We start from the raw sequence: 20,777 nt of genomic DNA, 5'->3' as shown, positions 1-20,777 counted from the left end.
GCTCTGCAGCTGAGCACCAAATGCCATTCTTCCCTGTGTACGTGCAGTGGATTTTCTGTTCCTTATTTATCCTCCCTTCCTTATTTCTCTGTTCCTTATTTATCCTCTCTTCCTTATTCATCCTCTGAACCACATTTTCAGTCCAAAATCTGGCAACCTCAAGCTTGATTTATAACTAAACTAATGTTCCTCTTCTATTGACTTATGACCCATTGACTCACTGTTATTTCTTATAAGAATCACTTAAATTATATGAGACAGGGCTTCAACACTATTAAAAGCCACCAAATGGAAGATAGGCACATTAAGATACTCGGAATTTCTAACATCATTTAACTTTATACTTTACTAGTAAAAATCCACTAAGATTCAATTTTTTACATTTTCAGTAACTAATGGCAGTAACTATATTTATTATTAATCTTTTCACTTATGTCCTTCTTGGCTTTCCTTTCCCTCCCTTTTCTTTCCTTCTTTGTCTTTTTCTATCACTTTAATCTTACCTCTCAAGGAGAATGTCAGTAATGAGGTCATTACATTTTTCTATTAAAATTCATACTTTGGTCTTAGTTGTGGCCTATTTAAAACACAGACATTATGGACTCATGCCAATTAGCCTGAATGGCCAAATCTCCCACCAATTAAGCACATGTAGACATATCAGGTTATTTCAGTTACCCCATGTCAAGGTTAAGAGAAAAATATCATGAATGTGATCTAAAGTCATCCACCCCCAGACATCCTCTCAGTTCATAATAAAGCTATTTTTTGTCGTTATGGTATCATGAATGCAATAGTGTTTCAATTTCTTTGCACTCTGAGTTTAGACATCTGTACCATAATTACCATCGATTCTTTATATTCCACTTTAATAGTACAGTTGGGTCTCTGTGGAGGACAGTTTTCTTTGTGCAATGATGAATCGGTTTAACTTTTTAAAAAATGTTGCTTTAGTTCTTTGTATCAACACACATAAAACCATTTTGTGTTAACCATGTCATACTTAACTTTCCGGTTTGAAATGTCCCAATGGACTGAGCCCTAAAAGTTCTTTTGTGAATTACCTATTAGTAGTATGAGCATTTAACCCATAGGAATAATGTTACTGTGTTTTCCCGAAAATAAGACGTAGCCAGACCATCAGCTCTAATCCGTCTTTTGGAGCAAAAATTAATATAAGACCGGGTCTTATTTTAATACAATATAAGACCAGGTCATATCATATCATATCATATCATATCATATCATATCATATCATACCGGGTATAATATAATATTATATATAACATAATACCGGCTCTTATATTAATTTTTACTCCAAAAGACACATTAGAACTGATGGTCTGGCTAGGTCTTATTTCCAGGGAAACACGGTATGAGTGCTTATCAGATTCCCAGGCTAGCCCCTAAACATCGTTCATATGGCATTAATCTAAGTTCTGATTTCTGGAGCAGGAGAAGGAAGATGAGAGGGATGACGAAAATGAGAGAAGTAGGGGAAATTGTGTCGCTGAGATAGAAGGAGGCAAATAACGAGAAGAAAACACAAGAGAAGGGCTAGAAGAGGAAAATGTCTCTTGATTCTAAGCAAAATTTTAAGGTATACGCAATTATTGTTGTGTCCCCCAATCGCCCTTCTATTTCCCCCTCCTCGAGACCCCAGTGCCCTCATTTGGTCCTAAATTTCCACACTATCCAGGCCTGTTCTGTCTCCAAGCTTCTACCCTTCCCTCTCTCCCCCCAAATGCATTCACAAAACTCCCCTTTCTCAACCCATCTGTTCTTAGCAAGATATTTGGCAAATATCAGTCTAAGAGAACCTAATTATCTTGTGAGACTCAGTCCTGAAACCTCTGAAATCTATCAATTCTCCCTTTGATGAATCAGTGTGCTGTATTTCATGTGCTGTAACAACATGGCACAGAAAATAACACAGGCATGTTTTGGAGGAAGATACCGTTCTTGGGGGTGTCATCCGCTGTGCCAGTCTCCGCTAAGCAGCCGCTGGTGTACACTGCTTTCTCCATTTCTAGTCTAACATTACTACACAGACCCATCCATAGCAGCGAGGACTGAGCCTCTCCCTGGCCCTCAAGACACGTTTCTGGACTGAACCAAGTTGGTTTTTGGTTGCTTTTTATTTTGTTTTTTAAATAGCTCCCATGGTTGGGCACGGAGAGGAGTAGAGAGGGCTGGGTATTTCTATGTGTGGCTCTGCTGTGATAGGGGAGGGCTTGGGGGAGAGGCAAAGCTGTGGGGAGAGATACTCATGGCCTTATCTTCACATTCCTCCTTCAACTTATCCATAGGTGGCCAAAGTTCCTGGTGGTTGGACACAGTTACAACGTTAGTAAATGAACGTGACAACGTAGCTTTTGTTGCTTAGAATTGGGAAGGTGTTAAAGTAAGGAAAGTAGGGAAAGTTGTTGGCCATGCCGGCAACGTTTTCAATGCTAAATGATTTTAGGGATGACTCCCTGTTGAAAAGTGTCATGTCCAAGAATGAGACATACGTACAAGTTTGCCAGCCTGTGTGTGACGCCAGGGGCTTGTCTCTGGGCTCCGCCTCCCCAGCGCTGTGGATTAGTAAGCTCTGCTCTGGTGAGGCGTGCTTGGCCTCGGTGTTGATGCGAAGTCTCTTCAGACCCCAAATGGCCAGGTACTCAGTGGGGAGAGTGTTCGTACCACACAGAGAAAGCTTCAGGTCCTGGACCAGCGTGAAGTTCAGCAGGAGGCCCAGTGCAGATGTGTCTGTGAACCAGATGGTTAGATGGCCACTGTAGCTGGTTCGCTCTATTGCAAAGGGCAGGACGGTTTTACAGCTGCACATTAGGTTGGCCAGACTGTAATCACAGTCCCGGATGTCTGCAGAGCAGCTGCAGTTCCGAATGGTGTTTTCCTTTGTGAAAATTAGTGTACTGTTCTTCTGACCTCTTGTGAAGCAGTGGAATGCAAAGACGCCCAGCAGGCTGATGAGAAGGAGGCTATGCCCAGAAGGTGGTGCCATTCTTGTCCCAGCATGCGCCCGCGTGCTCGTGTTCCCCTTCCGTGAGCCAATTCATTGGCACTCACCTGAAAGAAAATATGCAGCTTTGTTACCACAGCCTCTCATTAGAAATGCGCAGCTTGTGGAAAAGGTGCCCCCTGAATAACCGGTCATAAACTTTTCTGTCTTGCAGTTCTACCACAGGCGGGCAATGCTAGGAGCCAAGGGTAGGGGGCGCTCTTTTCTCTGTGTCCTGGGAGAGGCGGCAGCCAACCCGTGACCTCTGCTCTTCTGGGCCATAAAAGTCCCTGGGGTGTCTGCTGACAGACTAACACACCAAAGAGAGATCAGGAAAGGACGCTGGAGAGGAGACCTAGTTCATCCTTTCTGTGGGTAGGGATTTTGGGTGACGTGAGTGTGCACATTCTCTAAACATCCAGTTACGGGGACTGAGTACCTCTCAGCCGCTATAAACATGCACATTCCCATCTGCCCCTCCATATCTGATTTCCTGGAATTCCAGAGACAAAACAGGTCCTTATTGGATTCAGCTGCCCAAGAGCTTCCTGTTAAACAACATAACATGAATACCAGCGAAGCAGTTAGTTAATGGTAAACTTTAATGTCTAACTAGACAAACATGCCCCCCCCATCTTGTTAATCTGTCTATAGGTCCATTCATACTTTTCCTGGCCTCCTAGAAATACAATGATTAGAGTGAGTTTTAACTATGTCAATAGAAATGAAAAGACTAGTCACACGCCAGTTAACCACAACGATCTTGATTAATGTATTTATGTACTTCTTTTCCAGGACAAATTTTATCAAATAATTTACTGTAGGGCTCCCAAACCAGTCACTCCTGAAAGACCTCAATAAGGTGGGCATGCATGCGTAGTTTAAAGAGCAATACCAATGTCCAATTTGGGAGGAAAACACTCTACTGTTCCTGGCATTCATTAGGGGTGCTGTCTCCTTTTAGGATGGAACTGGAATAAGATACATATTATGAAACAGGGCACCAGATTTTAGTTTCGCAAAAATAATTAAGTTTCCCCTGACCTAGCTGATGACTGAAGAGAGAGAGACCAAATAATACAATTCAGTTCGTTGTATTTATGGAGCCCGGTGGGTATGGTGAGAAACTTGGAGTGAAACTCCCGTTTAGGACAGTGCAGAGCTGAGGTCTGGGACCCTGAAGGAAGGGCTGGGGAGGGCTATGTGGAGGGGTCAGTCTGGGGAATTAAAAAGAGGATACTAACAGCAGGAAAGAGTCTAGGCAGACATACAACATTTAGGGAGCAAGATGAGGCGACAGGTAGGAAGGCCAGGCAGTGAGAAATCCAAAGGGGACCATGCTGAAAATGCCAGGTCAGGTGCACAGACAGGCCATCGTCACCAGGCGGTGGGAGTGCAGAAAATTACACATAAGCTCAGCCAAGTAAACTTGAAGGGAAGGTGCACTGCATTGGAACGTCATTCATTCATTCACCAAATGCTTGTCGGAAGTTTACTAGGTGGCAGGCCCTTTGCTGGCCCTGGGGATACAGCCCAGAATAAGACTAAGAGCTTCTGGAGCTTATGTTCTAATGGGCTTGATTCTGCTTGCAGAGCCCAAGGTGGGCCAGGCCTGCATGTGAGGAACAAAGCCTGCAGTAGTGGGGACAGGGAGGGAGGCAAAGGCAGGAGTCAAGTGGGCTCCGCGTGGGCTATGTGCCAAACACCAAGCAGAAGAAATGAGGATGAACAAGACCCAGGCCCTGTTCTCTAAGGGCTTACGCGCAAAAGAAGACAAATAAGGCTGAACTGAGAAAGGCTCTACCAAACGTGCATATGGCTATAGGAACACAGCAGAGGAGTAGATCAAAGTCCATTTTTGGTGCCTCATAGTGTTTTGTATTTATTTTAAAGTTGGCACAGGGTTCTCTTAAAGGAGTTGTTCATTGGTTCATTTTGTAAAAATGCATAGAACCAGAATTCTCCCTCAACGAGAAGCTTAACAGTTTTCATAGTGTTAGAATGTGGTGGTGACTAGCCCATTTAGTAAGGAACAACGAATAATTTATTAATTACAAGATAATTTTAGATGATCAGCTGTCCCAGATTCCACTGGAGGTTTCTAGGACTCCATGTCCCGGTAATGCTATCACCCCACTATCACCCCAGAACTATTGCTGCTGTCAGTCCCACGGGCCTGCTCGGTCCCAGCCCTATGGGGGAGGGGAGCGAAGAGGATCTACAGACCAGCCTGTCACCTGGTGAGAACCGTGTCCATTGCATTCTTTCAGACACAGATACCTACACGCATGAAAAAAGGAAGTAGAAAAAGGAAAGGACGTTGATTTGCAGGAAGGAGTGGGGCTGGAAGTCCCCAAAGGGATTTGTGAGCAAATTCCCAACAGCCAAGGCCCTGGCTGGACTTCAGGGTGGCCTCTGCCTTCTGGACACCAGGGAGCCCAAAGGGTGGGCCAGGAGGCCAGATGCAGGAACCTCATGAAGGCGTACAGAGGGGGACAGATATCCTTGGGAACCAGTTTATGGGGTGACCGCAGATATGCCCATTGGACATTTTTCTCCTTCAGTATTACCACAAATTTCTTTCTGTGGGTTTATTGAGCATGGGTTGTGACACCATGGTTTCACTATGTGTTTATCCCTGAGTGGGCAGATTCCATCATGGCATAAGAAGAACGGGCACAAGTACATTGCGTTTGCTATGTCCTTGCCTGAGTGTGAAGAAGGGGCTTATTTAGGATATAGGAGGAAAGTCTCAATGATGGAGCACACCACAAGCTAGCACGCTGAGAAAATGACATGTCAGAGTGAGCGAGAGGGTTCCAGTTCGACAAGACCCATCAATTCCCCTCTCCCACTGCCACCCCTGTCATCTCCATAGCCTAACTACTTCTCTTGGAGTTTTCAAATTCTGGACACCCCATGTTACATGGGTAATTTTCCTTTTCTTTTTCTCACTCAAGAGCCATTCCCTTACTCAGATATTATCTCTCCATGAAGCTTATCATGACATCTTCCACTCCCAGGTAAAGTTAGGTGCAGACTTCACACCCCCTACAAATTGTTATTGTGGTGATTACTGGTTCAAGTGTCTCTTCCACTGGGGTATAATCCCTTTAGGGAGCTCCAACTGGCTTTATATTCTCAATTTCCAGCACAGTGCCTTGCACACAGCAAGGACTCAAAAAATGTTTATTGACTGAATGAAAACAATAAAACCATAGTTTATCAAATGTCAGGGTACTAAGACTCTTTTAACTGCTTGTTATGGAAATCCAATTCAGGCTGTCTTGAGTAAAAAAACAAACAAACTTCAGTCACATAATTTTTAAAAAACCATGGGAGGATATCAGGTATGGCTTGATCCAGGTGCTCAAAAATAGGTTGTTAGGAATGTCCATTTCTTGTCTCTGTTTTCCTCTGTGTTGGCTTCATTCTCAAATCACCCTTTCTGGAGACCAAATGGTCATCAGTAGATCGGGTTTCCCTTCTACAACCTGAGTAACCCCCAGAGAAAAATGTCTGTTTCTCTGTAGTACTGGACAAATATTCACTGGGCTCAGTCACATGCTCATCCCTGGAGCCAATGAGTAGCATCAGCTACACTGGAAACAATGGGTTGGTTCTAGTAAAGGAAATCAGCTTTACCAGAAAAAGGCAAGGTAGGTAGTCATAATGACGGCAGCCTATTAGACCCATGGGGGGCCAGGCCTTCTTACTGCTCTCAGTGTTAGCAAACATTGGGCACCCTCTTGATAAAATACACTCCTGGAGTGTGAGTATATGCCTCCCTTTGTGGGATACACCCAAGATTCCAAATGGCCTATTTCACTGGAATTCTCATTTTCACCTCTGCCAAATCTACAAGGATTTTTGCAGGAAGACACTTTGGGGGTTGCATTTGAGAGAGACAGCCTGGCCTCGCTCCCTAAGTCCTGGCTTCACAGTGGGTTTTTGGGGTGCTCAGACACTGGTTTTTCTTCTGCCTTTCTTTCCAGTGCTGCAGCTCAAGTTGATAGGTCAGATCATCCGCTTCCTGACAGAGCATCTCATCAGCTTCTGGTCTTCTCTAATTTCCACAGTTTTCTCACTTGAGCCTTTTCCCTAACTGCCATTCTCCTTTTAAAATAAAAATCACTTCTAATTTCAAGTTAAACTCATTTCTGAATTCAAATTTCAAATTACTTTTGATTTTTAATTCCTGTAAGGATTTGGAGAATGTCACTATATTGTTCCACAACTAAAACCTTGTCTTTTGTGTTAAGACTGTGGAGTTCAACATATTCATGACATTTCAAATCTGTTTGGGGCAAATGGTCCAAATGCTGTGCTCCCACTGATACAGTATCTCCTTACTAATAATATCTTCTTATGAACAGAACTAGTTCAGTTTGAAACATTCCTTTTGGAGCCAAGTATAAACATTATGTAAATGTTGGGTGTAATCCTAGATTGAGAGGAATCTGTGTGGAATTTGTTTTGAAGTAACCGATGTCTGTATCTGCTCAATGCAAACGCCTTTGCTTCCAGGAAGCTGGTTGCTAGTTTTAATTGCTATCAAGATTTCTTCAGCTACAATACAAAAATAATATTTGCACATATTCTGAACAGTAGCTCAGGTTTTTAAACACGTTCAGGGATTTAAAGGCTCAAAGATTGAATAATCACGCACAGGTTTCAGCGTCTTGCCTGAAAACTTTAGGTGGATCGACACCCCCACACACACACATACCTCCGAGCTTTGGCCATGGTTGCAGAAAGCCATTCATTGTGTCTTACAACCTAGATATGTCAGAAACTTCTCGTGCCTGCTGGTCAGTACCCATGTTCTCCTCTCCTCCCTTGGCACTGTGCTGGACTTCATTTCCCAGCTTTTTACAGGGAGGTGGTACCATGTGGCTGAGTTCCAGCCAATGAAATATGGGCAGGAAATCCTCTGGAGAACCCAAGGGCCCAAGACAAAAACTTAAGTCCCTAAATGACTGTGAGGAACAGAGCATACCCCTCCCTATTCTTATCCCCCCACACACACACCTTAAATGGTGTTAGACTGTAATATAAGGGAGGGATTGAACTTGACTCTCCTAAGCCACTGATATTTTCAAGTTTGTCATAGCAGTTAGCCTGACCTGACTGATACAGCCTATGTTAATATTCTTTGGCAATGTATGATTTTTGACATCCTCTTTTTTCAACAGAAAGTGAGAAACAAACATTTTCAGAGAACACTTGTATGGTGCCAGGAAATGGCCTTAAGCAGTGGGAAATCAAAAAGGAAGTAGACATCTCTGCCCTCAACGAACGTGATATTTGCCCAAGGAGCTTCCCCTGTACTCGGGGCAAACAACTGAGCAACTAATTAGACGAATGTGATTGGTGAATACTTATTAAGATACAGCTCAGGCATTGGGCAGGAAGAAATGGGGAAGACTCCCACAAGGGGTGCTGTTTGGGTTAGGCGGAGAAGGGCTTCGGGTGAGGACAGCGGAGGCACTGCAGACAGAGGGTCACTTGACCAAAACCTCAGAGAGACTAGAATACTTGGTGTGTCTCGGGGGCCCATGAGGCTGGGAACGTAGGCAAGGCAGGGTCACAGGGGACCTTGCCGACCAAGCAAAGGGTTTGATCTCCAAACTCTTCTGATCTTCACCCCATCAATTAAAACTTAAAAAACCCTCCCCAATAGATGTGATTTTTTATTTGTAAAAGTATTATAAGTATGAAGCATACATATTATTTACATTGTAAACACAACACAAACAGTAGAATTTTTAAAAGTTGAGGTGTAAAGTAAATATGAAAGTTTGAGTAATTTCAGCTCTACCCCATTGGCTTGCCTTGTGAACGCCCTTTGATGTAAACACCCCCTCTGGAGGCTCCTGAGAGAGGCAAAAAAGAGGTGCTGAAGCGGGGGAGACCTCATTAGATTTGTGCTTCAGGAAGGTCGTTTAGAGATTGAAGTGGGGAAGTAGAGGTGAGAGGACAATGAGGTCTAAGGGAACATCTTCTTTTGTATTTTTTTTTTTTGAAGGTTTACCTCTCTCTATTTGCTGACTCCTAACTCCAGGCTTTCCAGATAAATCTATTTCCATATGTGAAATCCTTGAGGGGGTGAGGAGGACTAAGAGAGTAGGATTTAGGAAGTCGGGATGAGGACACGGCATGTAGCCCAGACACCTGCCTGAATCCCTCGGAAGGAATGGGTGGTGTAGGAGGCAGGAGACGCCAAATGGGCAGCCCTGGGAAGCATTCATTGTTTCATTCTTAGCATCCAACATGCTTGCCTGGGACTCCACTCTGGGACACATCCAGTCTGCCCCTGACAGCCACGAGAAAGGCAGGGTTCACTTTCTCAGAGTGGAGAGCTTCTTGGTGGTGTCGTTACACTGGCAACAAGACCTGCTGCTAATGAGACAAGCTACGGTCAAGATACTGAAGTCAGTACAGTGTCTTTCCCATCCGCAGGCTCCCCTTGCTGTGCTTTCATCTTAATTCTTTCATCTTCCCCTCATCTACTCTTTCCGGACACCTGGTGCTAAAAGCCCACTTTTGTATAGGGTCTAATACCACTTGGTTAAGCCTTAAAACAAATGTAAATAAACACATCCTTGCTCAATGGTATTTACACTTATTTAAACTTTATCCCTAACGTGCCCCTTGTTAGAGGGGCACAGAGAAGAATTAAATAGGAAGCATGGAACAAGTGTGGGCTGGAGACACCTCTGTAGGACCTCAGAAGTGACTGGTCGCCTGTTCTCAGGCCGGGTTCCCACTGGTCCGTGGCTTCCCGTCCAGGCTAAGAAGGAAACGGCTCGTCTATGTTAATGTGGGTGAGATGCTCATGGAGACACTATGAATGAAAGTTTTTGGTATCGAACCTTGAGAAACTCTTTGAGAAAAGGGATTTTTAGCATTTTTCTTTTCTTTGGCTCTGACCCACAAATGCACTACAGGAGGTAGGTGAGAGATAAACACTATGTAAGATGATATTTAAAAGAGGAATGATATCCTTGTTGTTTAATATTTCAAAGCTTATAATGTGGAGAGTTAAGTTAACATGGGTCTCTCCCTCGTGTTTTCTTACTGGGATAAGTGTTGTCTTTTCTTTCTTCTCTACATTCCACAACAGCACACATCCCCCGGCCCTGGTACAGCCGCTGAATTTTCACAGGCCCTTACAGGCGTCTGATTCTGATGTCACCGCTTTGTGCACGCACTGATGGTGGAGATCCCTTTCCTTTCATTGAGGGTCAGTCACACAGCTCGCTGCGAGAAGCAGGAAACTGAGTTCACTGTGATTCTCCCGTGATCAGTAGCGCGTTTCATTTCTACAGTAGGATCTAAGCTATTGCTCCCACCTGACATATTTTCTCACCTGGAAAAAGAGGAAGAAAAGCCCACGTCTCCAGGCAAAATTAGCCTCAAGCATGCAATTCGGGTCTTAAGGGACACAATTTAAAGTATTTTGGTGATTGTTCGAGTTCGACTCAGGTATATACATTGTTGAGCCAGTCAGAGAGCCTTTCTCTCCATGTGGCATGGGGATAACAACACCTACCATGCAAGATTATAATAAGAGTAAAGTAGGGGGCCGGCCCAGTGGCTCAGGCGGTTGGAGCTCCAGTGCTCCTAACTCTGAAGGCTGCCGGTTGGATTCCCACATGGGCCAGTGGACTCTCAACCACAAGATTGCTGGTTCAATTCCTCAAGTCCCGCAAGGGATGGTGGGCTCCGCCCCCTGCAACTAAGATTGAACACGGCACCTTGAGCTGAGCTGCCGCTGAGCTGCCGCTGAGCTCCCGGATGGTTCAGTTGATTGGAGTGTGTCCTCTCAACCACAAGGTTGCCGGTTCTACTCCCGCAAGGGATAGTGGGCTGTGCCCCCTGCAACTAGAAAATGGCAACTGGGCCTGGAGCTGAGCTGCGCCCTCCACAACTAAGACTGAAAGGACAACAACTTGAAGCTGGACAGCACCCTCCACAACTGAGATTGAAAGGACAACAACTTGACTTGGAAAAAAAGGCCTGGAAGTACTCACTGTTCCCCAATAAAGTCCTGTTCACCTTCCCCAATAAGAATCTTAAAAAATAAATTAAAAAAAAAAAGAAAAAAAAGAGTAAAGCAGGTACATATACAGTCTATTCATAACTACGATTACTATTACTCATAAGTAAATAGACATGTAGTATTATAGTACTACTCATAAACAGTGATATTTTGTTATGTCAGAATTATAGTGATAATAAAAATATACAGAGGGTGCCAAAAAAATGTATACAAGTGGACCCTTTGGTCAGTGTTGCTCAAGCAGTGGTTTGCCATCATCAGACATGTCTGGGGTGGCTGGACGTCTCAGTTAGTTGGAGTGTGGGCTCTTGACAGTGGAGTTGCCAGTTCAATTCCCACATAGGATGGTGGGCTGTGACCCTGCAACTAAGACTGAGGGCAGCGACTGGACTTGGAGCTGGGCTGCACCCTCCACAGCTAGATTGGGGGATGGCAACTTGACTTGGAGCTGATGGGCCCTGGAGAGACACACTGTTCCCCAATATTCCCCAGGAAAAAAAAATTTTTTAAAATGTAGTGGCTTGCAACAAGAACAATTTATTATTTAAAAAACACACACACACAAAAGAAAACAAAGTGTCTGGACGCTGACGGGAACCACTTTGAGCACCTCTTGTGATTGCAGAAGTCAAATGTGACTTGTATTCATCTTTCGTTATTGGTATATATTATTACAATTTTAATAGTTTTTTCCTTTCTTAAAATGTGTAGACCTTTTTTTTTTTTTTTGGCACCTTCTGTATTAGTATGCTCTGTCAAGGCACCCCAAATCTACCCCAAAGAAATCTAAATTAACTAGTTCATTTAATACACAGCTTGCATTGAAAATATGAATGGTGAACAGGCTTAGAATAAAACCAAAGGCCTCTCTGCATCATTTTTCCTGTAACAAACAAATCTGATTTGTAAATGTTCTCTTGTAAATTTTGGAGAACGGGAGGCCTTAAAATTACTAGTGAGCAAGTCTTGGAGGTGGAAACAATTGTCCAATTCCCATTTTTACTAATTTAAATGTATGTGAAATGTTGAAAGGCACAGCATGAGTACGGGATATGATTAAAACACCTTCTTTCTGGCCTCCTACTCTGCGTGTTGGATATGGTGGTGGGCTCAACAACGGCCCCTAAAAATGCCCACACCCTAATTCCTAGGACCTATGAAAGTTAAACCTTACAGCGCAAGAGGGACTTTACAGGTATGATTAAGTTAAAGATCTTGAGATGGGGAGATTAGCCTGGATTATTGGAGTGTGCCAATGTGATCACAAGGTCCTAAAAGGGACCAGGAAAGAAGAAAAAGGCAATGTGACAACAGAAGCAGAGATGGGAGGGATGTGGCCATGAGCCAAGGAACGGGAGCAGCCTCTGGAAGCGGAAAGAGGCAAGAACAGATTCTCCCCTGAAGTCTCCAGAAGGAACCAGCCCTGCCAACACCTCATCTTTAGCCCAGTCAGACTGATTTTGGACTTCTGAGCTCCAGAAATGTAAGAGAATAAATGTGTTGTCTTAAGCCCCTTAGCTTATGGAAATGAGTTACAGTAGTAATAGGCAGTGAATACAGAGATTATGAGGAAACTAAACCACCTACCTCAAACCACCTTTTGGACCAACCACACTAGCCTGTCTTTATCCACAGCCCCACGGTATTCACGAGTTGTTTCATGTGTCTTATTACTCTCATAGACTGGATCATACGTTCTTGGGGTAAATGTCCTGAGCTCCTTTACTATTCTCCTGAAGTACCAAGCTCAAAGCTGTCACAGAGTGTCACCCGCTATTAGACCCAGCCCAGCCTCAACACATACATCTGGACACGTCTCCTGAGTTCAGGGAATGACTATATCCGGGTGGTTATCTGCATACGTGGAACTGTGGAAGAAAAAAGAAGGAAGGGTGAAGATGATGTGTGAGGGCCTGGGGCAGGGATGAGAGGAGGGATAGGATGGCACTTGTCTCTTCTCAGCCCGGACTAATTAATGCCTTGTGCTGAGTCCAGTGGAGCGGCAGGCAGAGGCTGTGTGGACTGCCCTCAAGAAATCTGAGATGTGAGGCACAGGCGGCCCCTGCCCAGGTGACAAAGTGTCACCCTGCGTGTGGGACACAGGCTTTCTCCCCACTTCTGCACTGAATGCAGCCCAGGTGCGGCACAGGGAGGCATGAGGGGCAGACATCACTGTCTGGCCCTTCCCGGAGGACTGACTAGGGACGCGTCTGGACTGTGCTCTCCTGGCAGTGAATCAGTGGGGAGCCCCATGACAGAGGCAAGGGACAGTCAACATCCCATGGTGGTCGAGGACAGAAGCAGGCGAAAGGACCACTTTTTAGCACAGGTAAGACACTTCTGGGGACGCTAAGAAATAATTGGAGGAGACTCTATTGTGTAGACAGTGGTGGGAAGGAGACAGGACCTGTATCAGGTGGTGGGAGCACAAACCGGCAACATGCAAGCTAGTATGTTAGGGTTAATTTAGCCCTATTCATGCCCACTGGTTGGTGAAGCCAGGCTCTCTTCAAGTATCAACTGGTTTACTGCTTTGAGATTAATAATAGAAATGGACTAAGGTGCTCAGATGCTTCTAGACTAAGATGATTAAGAACCAACTAAAAAGCAGACATTTTGTGTTTTGTAAGCATTGAGCTCAACTGGGTGTTGATTTCACCCACTGATTTGCTTATTGGGTGCTGGACCCCTTGCTGTTGGTGTGCTGTGTAAGTCAGGGTTCTAGTGTGACAAAGCCCTTGTCTTCTTGTCAACCGTGGTTTTCCCAGACCCTAGCTCAGTGCCTGACACCTAGAGGCACTCCAGAAATCTCTACATTATCCGAACAAGTCTTTACATTAGCTAAGTCAAAGGTGCATACTATTACATCTTTATCTTTACCTCCTCTTTTACCTGTTCCCTCCTAGATGTGTGGAGTGTGTCATGTTATCAAATCAGCAAGCAAAATTCATCTTCTTCTGTTGGATTTTCAGCGTATAGCCTAAGCCATGACAAAGCATCATAAGATTTTTGTGTATGTGTGAGAGGGTGTGAACTTTGAGCTCAGTATCCTGTGTCTTGCCTGTGGGTCTTCTGGAAAGCCACTGAATGAATGACATCTGGCAAAAGTCCCATGAGGCATCCCCAACCTCCTGTGACTTAACCAACGAGCCGAGTCTAGGTTTGTGGTTGACTTGGAACTTTCCTATAAATGTGATGGGGACACAGGTGAAACACACTGGTCTGGAATGGGGACCATGAGCCATAAGTCAGAGCCCATTAGTGTTTTTCCACCTCACTCCACCCATCGTCCCAGGGCCTAAGGGAAGTATGAGCAGACTTAGCATATATTGATGTCACAAATATCTGTGAGCATCAGAAGCCACTGCCCAGATTGCTCTTGGTTGAGGGATTTATAATAGCCCCTGCTGCAAACTTCCTCACAACCTAACATTTAAGTGTCCAGTTTTATAAAACTAACTTGGAGAGATGTGCTCAAATTACTAGGCCACTATTATATGAGTGTGAGATTGGTTGCCAAGGAAAATGAGTCAGAGTAATCCCTTTGCTAGGAGATGGGAAACAAAAAAAAAAAGCTGGCAGACCTTTAATATTTTAATTACTTGCTTCCAGAACAATAAAAAGGGATTCAGATCTTCCACTTACAAGTTGTACATTATTACACTCCCATAAAGTACCTTGAACTATTTCCTCAAGATGTGAGCCTTCAGCTTTTTCCTTTCATCTGTATTCAACTATTCCAATGATTAGATTTTAGAAAAGTAAAAATTAAATTTTCCTTTAGTGGTTTTAGTTACAAATATTAGAACCAAAGGTAATTTAAACCTTATTGCTTTCTTGAAAGATTTTTAAGTGCCTCCTGAGAGGGACAACTAAAGGTAGTGTGAGATCCTGGAACAACAACCAAAAACAGGATATTAGATAAAATCTAAGGAAATCTGAATAAACTATGGACTTTAATTAATAATAATAATGTATTAATATTGGTTCATTAATTGTGACAAAGGTACCACACGAATATAAGATGTTATTAATTGGATATGCAGTTATGAGAAGTCTCTGTGCTATCTACACAATTTTTCTGTATGTGCTAAATCTAAAACTATTCTAAAAATAAGAGTTTATTCAAAAGAATGCCTCCTGATCTCATTGATGCCTCCTTGAAGATTATTTTTGTGACAACAGCAGAACTCCAGTGAATAATCTGGGCATCACAATTTGGGCTAAACTGAGTACCCATGAAATGGTGTGTACGCATAACTCCAAATGAATTCCTTAGATCTCCCGGCCACAGAGAAGATTCTGGCTTCCTCAGTGACCTTGAAGACCAGGCATTTTGGAGATGCAAATGGGAAGTGATCCTTTTATAGGAAATGGATCAAAACTGGAAAGGAGACGCAGCAGGGAATATTGTGGGAACAAGTCCCAAGGGGTGTGTGTGTGTGTGTGTGTGTGTGTGTGTGTGTGTGTGTGTGTGTTGTCTTCTGTTGTGTGTGTGACACCTACCTCAGACTGCTTATGTTGCCCCCTGTATCTGGGACTGTTTTCTGTTTCTCGTCTTCTAAGCAACAACTTCCATCTCTTAAATGGTATTCAAAACCCACCTCCTTCACAAAACTTTGGTAAGCGAGGGGCATGGATGACAGTTCTTGCCTGCCTCAAACCTGTTTTTTTATAGGACACATTAGTCCACCATAAAAGAAATTAAAAACAAGCTTTTGTACGTAAATCTGCAATCATACAGAGAACGCAGTGCTTATTTGTGTTGGATTTTTAAGCCACTCCAATCAGGCTGTTCTTCCCATCACTTCATTGGAGCCATTCTCATCAGGTTCCCCGTGACCCACAACCAGCAATGTGCCAAATCCAATGGCCAATTTTCTGGTCTCATTTCACTTGAGTTCTCACCAGCATTTGACATGGTTGCCCATCCCCTCCTCCCAGAGCAAAGGACTCTCTGTTCTTCGCAACACCACATTCTCCTAGTTTTCTCGCTACCTCAATGAGTGCTTCTCTCAGTTTCTTTGGCTGGGTCTCCTTTGCTCCTCATTCATTGTTGCGTGTTCCTGGCTCAGTGCTTGGCTCTCTTCTCTATGTACATCCACTCCCTTGGTGATTGCTTGCTAACCCGTGGATTCAAATGTTACCTCTCTGCTGATGATTAACTGGCTCCCAAACTCTTCCCTGAGCTTCATGCTCTTATATCCAGCATTTCTCTTGAAAGCCCTACCTGAATGTCTAACAGATACCTTAAACTTAACTTGTCAAAATATACAGCCCTTGATTCCCAAGAGAGTTCAGACGGCTAGGTAGAGAAGACATGTCATTGGGTAAACATTTTACCACATCAGAATTTACTGTCCCTTAGCCCTGTGTTCCCAAGGCTAACCTAGATAAATATAGAAAACGCTCATTGATACGGGGCAATGTTCTTTTACAGAAGAAATGTGAGAGATACATGTGTGTTGAAAATGGACTGAAAGCAGGAAGTACAGGTATATCTCATGTCTTATTGTGCTTTGTTTTATTGTGCTCCACAGATGTTGCATTTTTAACAAATCGAAGGCATGATTGTCCACCAGCAAAAAGATTACGACTTGCTTTATGCAGTGGTCTGGAATCAAACCTGCAATATCTCTGAGCTATGCAGACCACCACAATAAAACGAGTATTGCGAGTTGTAATCTTTTTGCTGGTGGAGAATATTGCCTTCAACCTGTAAAAAACACAACATCTGTGAAGCATAATAAAACGAGGCACAATAAAATGATGTATGCCTATATACATATTTTTTATTAATAACATTTAATGAGAGCTTCTTTTGTGCCAGGTACTGTTCAAGGTACTTTACATGGTTTATATTATTTAACCCTTCCAATAATCCTAAATGTAGATATTATGGTCCCATTGTCATATCAAAAAATGGCAACACAGAGAGGTTACGTAACTTGCTCAAGGTCACGGAACCAGTAGTAAACAGCTAAGATTTGAACACAGACAGCCCAATATACTCTAGGGAGTCATGGTGAAAATTACAGTCGTAGTGAAAATTCCCACCCCAGGGTCACGTTCCTACTCAAGTGCCATTCCATGGCAATCTATTGTCATGACTCTGGCCTTGAACCTAAAGTGTGTATAGATACCTCATGCCAGATGAATAGAAAACAAAAGGAATCAGGTGAGTTCTATTATACACACACATTTCACAAACACTTTTTTAAAAAGGAAATGTTTACAAGTTAGATTTAAAAATAAGGACATTAGTTGAGTGCCGCTTCTGCTAACGTAGGCTTGGAGTATGGGACAAAGAATGACTCAACGGGAAGTCGTAACTGAAATATGTCGCCACTGCCCCTTCCGACTTGATCCAGGTCCTTGCGAGGGTTAATTAACCAAGGACTGCACACCCCTCAAGGCTTTCCCTTGGTATACACTCAGCTAATTAGATAACTGGGGTTCAAACCCCTAGCTTGATACAGATGCCCCCTTGATCACACAGCCATGGCGCTATGTGGTCGGCCTGCTCACCTCACTGACACAGAGACAGAAGCCACTGGACACTGGAATTTTAAAAATTGGTGGTATACCAGCTTTAAACAAGGAAAATATTGGTATGGAAAAGAAAATCGGGCAATCCAAGTCAGCCATTGAAAAGTGTTCATTTCCATAAATACTTTATTGAACTCATTTTCAGAAAATGCCAAATTTCTGTCAAATAAATTTAAAGAGAAATATTTTTTCCTTTTAAACATATTGCATTATTTGGTCTAAAAATAAAAGTAAAAACCTTCCCAAAGATCACTCTTTTCATTAAAAAAAATAAAAAATCAAACTAATGAGGGCTGATATTTTTGGCAGTTTTTTAGGACAGGGTTTTATAAATATTATGCACAATTCTTTTGAAATATTTCCTTTCCTCAATATATACCAACATACTTATTGCTAAAATACTATTAAAAAACATGGTTATTAAACAATGAAATACATGCAGGACTGTGTAAGGACTACCGAATTTTGCTAAAACACCATTTTGCCTTTTATTAAAGTGTCATTTTTTTTCACTTTTGAATAAAAGGAGTCAATTTTTTAAAAAGTTAACTAACCAATTCAAATGTTAATGATGTGTTCTAATGAGTTGTGTATTAATAAGCAGTAAATATAATACTATTAGATGAAAACAGAGCAAAGAAACAATATTCGCTGATGTTCTGAGAGTTCCTAGTTTTGTTTGTGATCACAAGAAAGAAAAGAGATATGACACAGATCTCTTTTATTTAATTGAATTTAGCGTGGAAGGCCAACAGGAAAAGGAAAATAAAGCCAGATTTTAAAAATAGAAAAAAGAAGTCCAGATTTTACTGAGATACCTGTTATATAATGTTAGCCTAAGTGAGCTTATCTATTTAGGGATTAGTGAGAAGGTCGTTTCATTCTTGGCTTAACGTACTGAAAACATTTCCTTTAAAGGCAGAAGCTCAGTAAATAGCAGTTCATATGCCCGGAAGCCTAAGCTGTGTTCCGTGGTGAAGGCCACCCATAAGTGTACATTAGGTTCAAGAAATGCAAATACTATAAGGCGATGCCGCCCACAGTGTCTCTTCAAACTGTCGCAGACCCCTCCTGCCATGCAGCAGAGATTCTGAGGTTATGAAAAACTGACAACGCTTTTCAAAAAAGAACAGAGAAGTTACTTACGTGTCCAAGTTCCACCGAGAGGCTCGCTTCTCCACTCCGCAGACCTCGCCCGATCCTTCACTCTGGCTTGACAGCTGGTTGAATCTGTAGGGCAGGATGGAATGCGTGGTCTTGCACTTGCTGTTCTCTTATGTTTTCAGAGGGCCAGCGGCCCTGGTCATTTCTATGGCAACCAGGAGGAAGCTGCCGGCCTACTGGTTTTATTAATCGCACAGTGAGAGAGAACCTGCCTTGGTGACTGCTGGCCACTCTTTTGGGATTCTAAAGCAGAAAGTTTCCAGAAGGAACTATGGAGACGGCTGCTGTACGCTGACCTTGAAGGGCTGACAGTAATGGAAGAAATTCTACTTCAGCAGGAAATTGAATGGATTAAGTGGAGAGCATGGAGACGCCTTGATGCTTTTACTTTCATGATTTGTTCCATTCTTCTTGGCCTGATGAATTGTTACTTATGGCAAATGCCTGAACTAGCGTAAAAATTATCTTATTATGGTTGTTCCAAAGAGAAAATGAACTCATTTCAACTCCAAATCCTGCTCTCGCTCTTTTTCAGTTCATTTTTTAAAATGTTAAAAGCCACACAGCAAATTAATACGTAGAAAATATTCTATGTACACTAACTGGTGAGGACTTACTAAATACAGGAGAAATTAGATGGACGGTGGTGATGGAGGAAAGTCTCACTAATTCAGAACACCAGGAAACCAGAAAAATTGATTTGTAATTAACTGGATGCAGATTATCCAGTATTTTAAAGAGGGTGCCTTTTTTTCGGGAAATTTATTCGTTTATGGATTATTCATCTAGTGACCCCTTACTACTCATACACTGTGTCAGGAGATTTAAGGGACGAGAGAGATAAATGTCATGGTTCTTGTCTTCAAGGAGGTTATAATATGGGAGGAGTGATTATATACATTGATTGTGGAAAATATTTGAAGGGAGATACAAAGCCAATCCATGGTAGTTTCTGAGCAACTAGGGCTGCATTTTGGCAGGGAGATTGGAGACGTTTTTGGAGAGAGGTAGTTCAATCTGGACCTTCAAGGAAGACTAGGATTTGAGTGGTCAGATATAGGGGAAAAGGACAATAATGCCTCATGGAGTTATTCTTTGGCCAGTGGAGGATGCGAGCTAATGGATACGTGTTTTCTCCTTTCTCACCCCAGACTGTTCAGACACATGTCATCTGGCTTCCCAGGTGGTCCACAGTATTAAGCACCTCAAGAAATTAAGAAAATTCCTGGAGCAAAGATTAGGAGATGAGAGAGTGCCAGGCCTGTTCAGCTCTTTGGAGGCCGTGAATCATAGTCAGGAGCAAGGGAATTGAGAATAAGGAGAATCCACTATTGTTGCTGTTTCGTTTCAGCAAAGCAAACATAAATTCTGCCATATGAGAATAGTAGAACATGGGCTTTGTTTCAAATCTGGATTCTGCTACCTTCTTGGACATTTTTATTTAAACTCTATGAGCCTCAGTTTCCTTATTATAAAATGGGGAGAGCAGTAATTCATTGAAAGGTTGAGGTGAGGATTAAATGAGATATATGTGGACAGGACACCCAAGGACGGGGGGAGGGAAGGCTGATCAATCATACACGATCTTTCCCAACTTTTCAGAATAATTGTGGCTGATATGATGGTCTGGCATATTCAACCTCTGTTCCGACACCTTTCTTTCTTGCCTGCCTCTGTTATGGAGATCGGAAAGCTAAAATACTCAACTTGCAGAGTCCCCAACTACCACTGCATCTGGCACTCCAGACATGATTTAAGTGTTATTGATCATTTATCCTTGAGTTGGAACTGAGTCACATGGAGAAAGGACCATGTGGCTTTGTTTGGGAGTTAGAGTTCAGTGGGCAGTGAGAGACTAGGCATCTCTTTTGCTGGCACAGGTCTTAGCAGAATTGGCCGAATCAGGGAGCTAACACTGTAAGGAGGAGGGGGGTCTTCTGATTGACTTGCATCCTGGTTGTGGCAGATGTGTCACGACTCGGAGCTGATGCCTGC

General features: G+C 43.0%; 1 protein-coding gene across 2 annotated transcripts; it reads right to left on the bottom strand.

Annotated features, from left to right (window-relative positions):
- Window positions 1-2,119: 2,119 nt before the first annotated feature.
- Window positions 2,120-18,899, bottom strand: EPCIP (exosomal polycystin 1 interacting protein). Of its 2 annotated transcripts, none has more exons than XM_019730203.3 (2): window positions 18,765-18,899; window positions 2,120-3,072 (listed from the first exon to the last, which is right to left on the bottom strand). In XM_019730203.3, the coding sequence occupies exon 2, from the start codon at window positions 3,005-3,007 to the stop codon at window positions 2,348-2,350; it is 660 nt and encodes a 219-aa protein (XP_019585762.3). In that variant the 5' UTR covers window positions 3,008-3,072; window positions 18,765-18,899; the 3' UTR covers window positions 2,120-2,347. The 2 variants fall into 2 exon arrangements, with proteins under 2 accessions (XP_019585762.3, XP_074182063.2); XM_074325962.2 differs by lacking the exon at window positions 18,765-18,899 and adding an exon at window positions 7,734-7,844.
- Window positions 18,900-20,777: the final 1,878 nt, after the last annotated feature.

The sequence above is a fragment of the Rhinolophus sinicus genome, chromosome 17 (genome assembly GCF_057876585.1).
Source record: "Rhinolophus sinicus isolate RSI-liver-muscle chromosome 17, RSI-T2T, whole genome shotgun sequence".
Taxonomy (NCBI): domain Eukaryota; kingdom Metazoa; phylum Chordata; class Mammalia; order Chiroptera; family Rhinolophidae; genus Rhinolophus; species Rhinolophus sinicus.
Note: the sequence above shows the minus strand (reverse complement) of the source record. Positions and strands in the feature narration are given on the sequence as shown.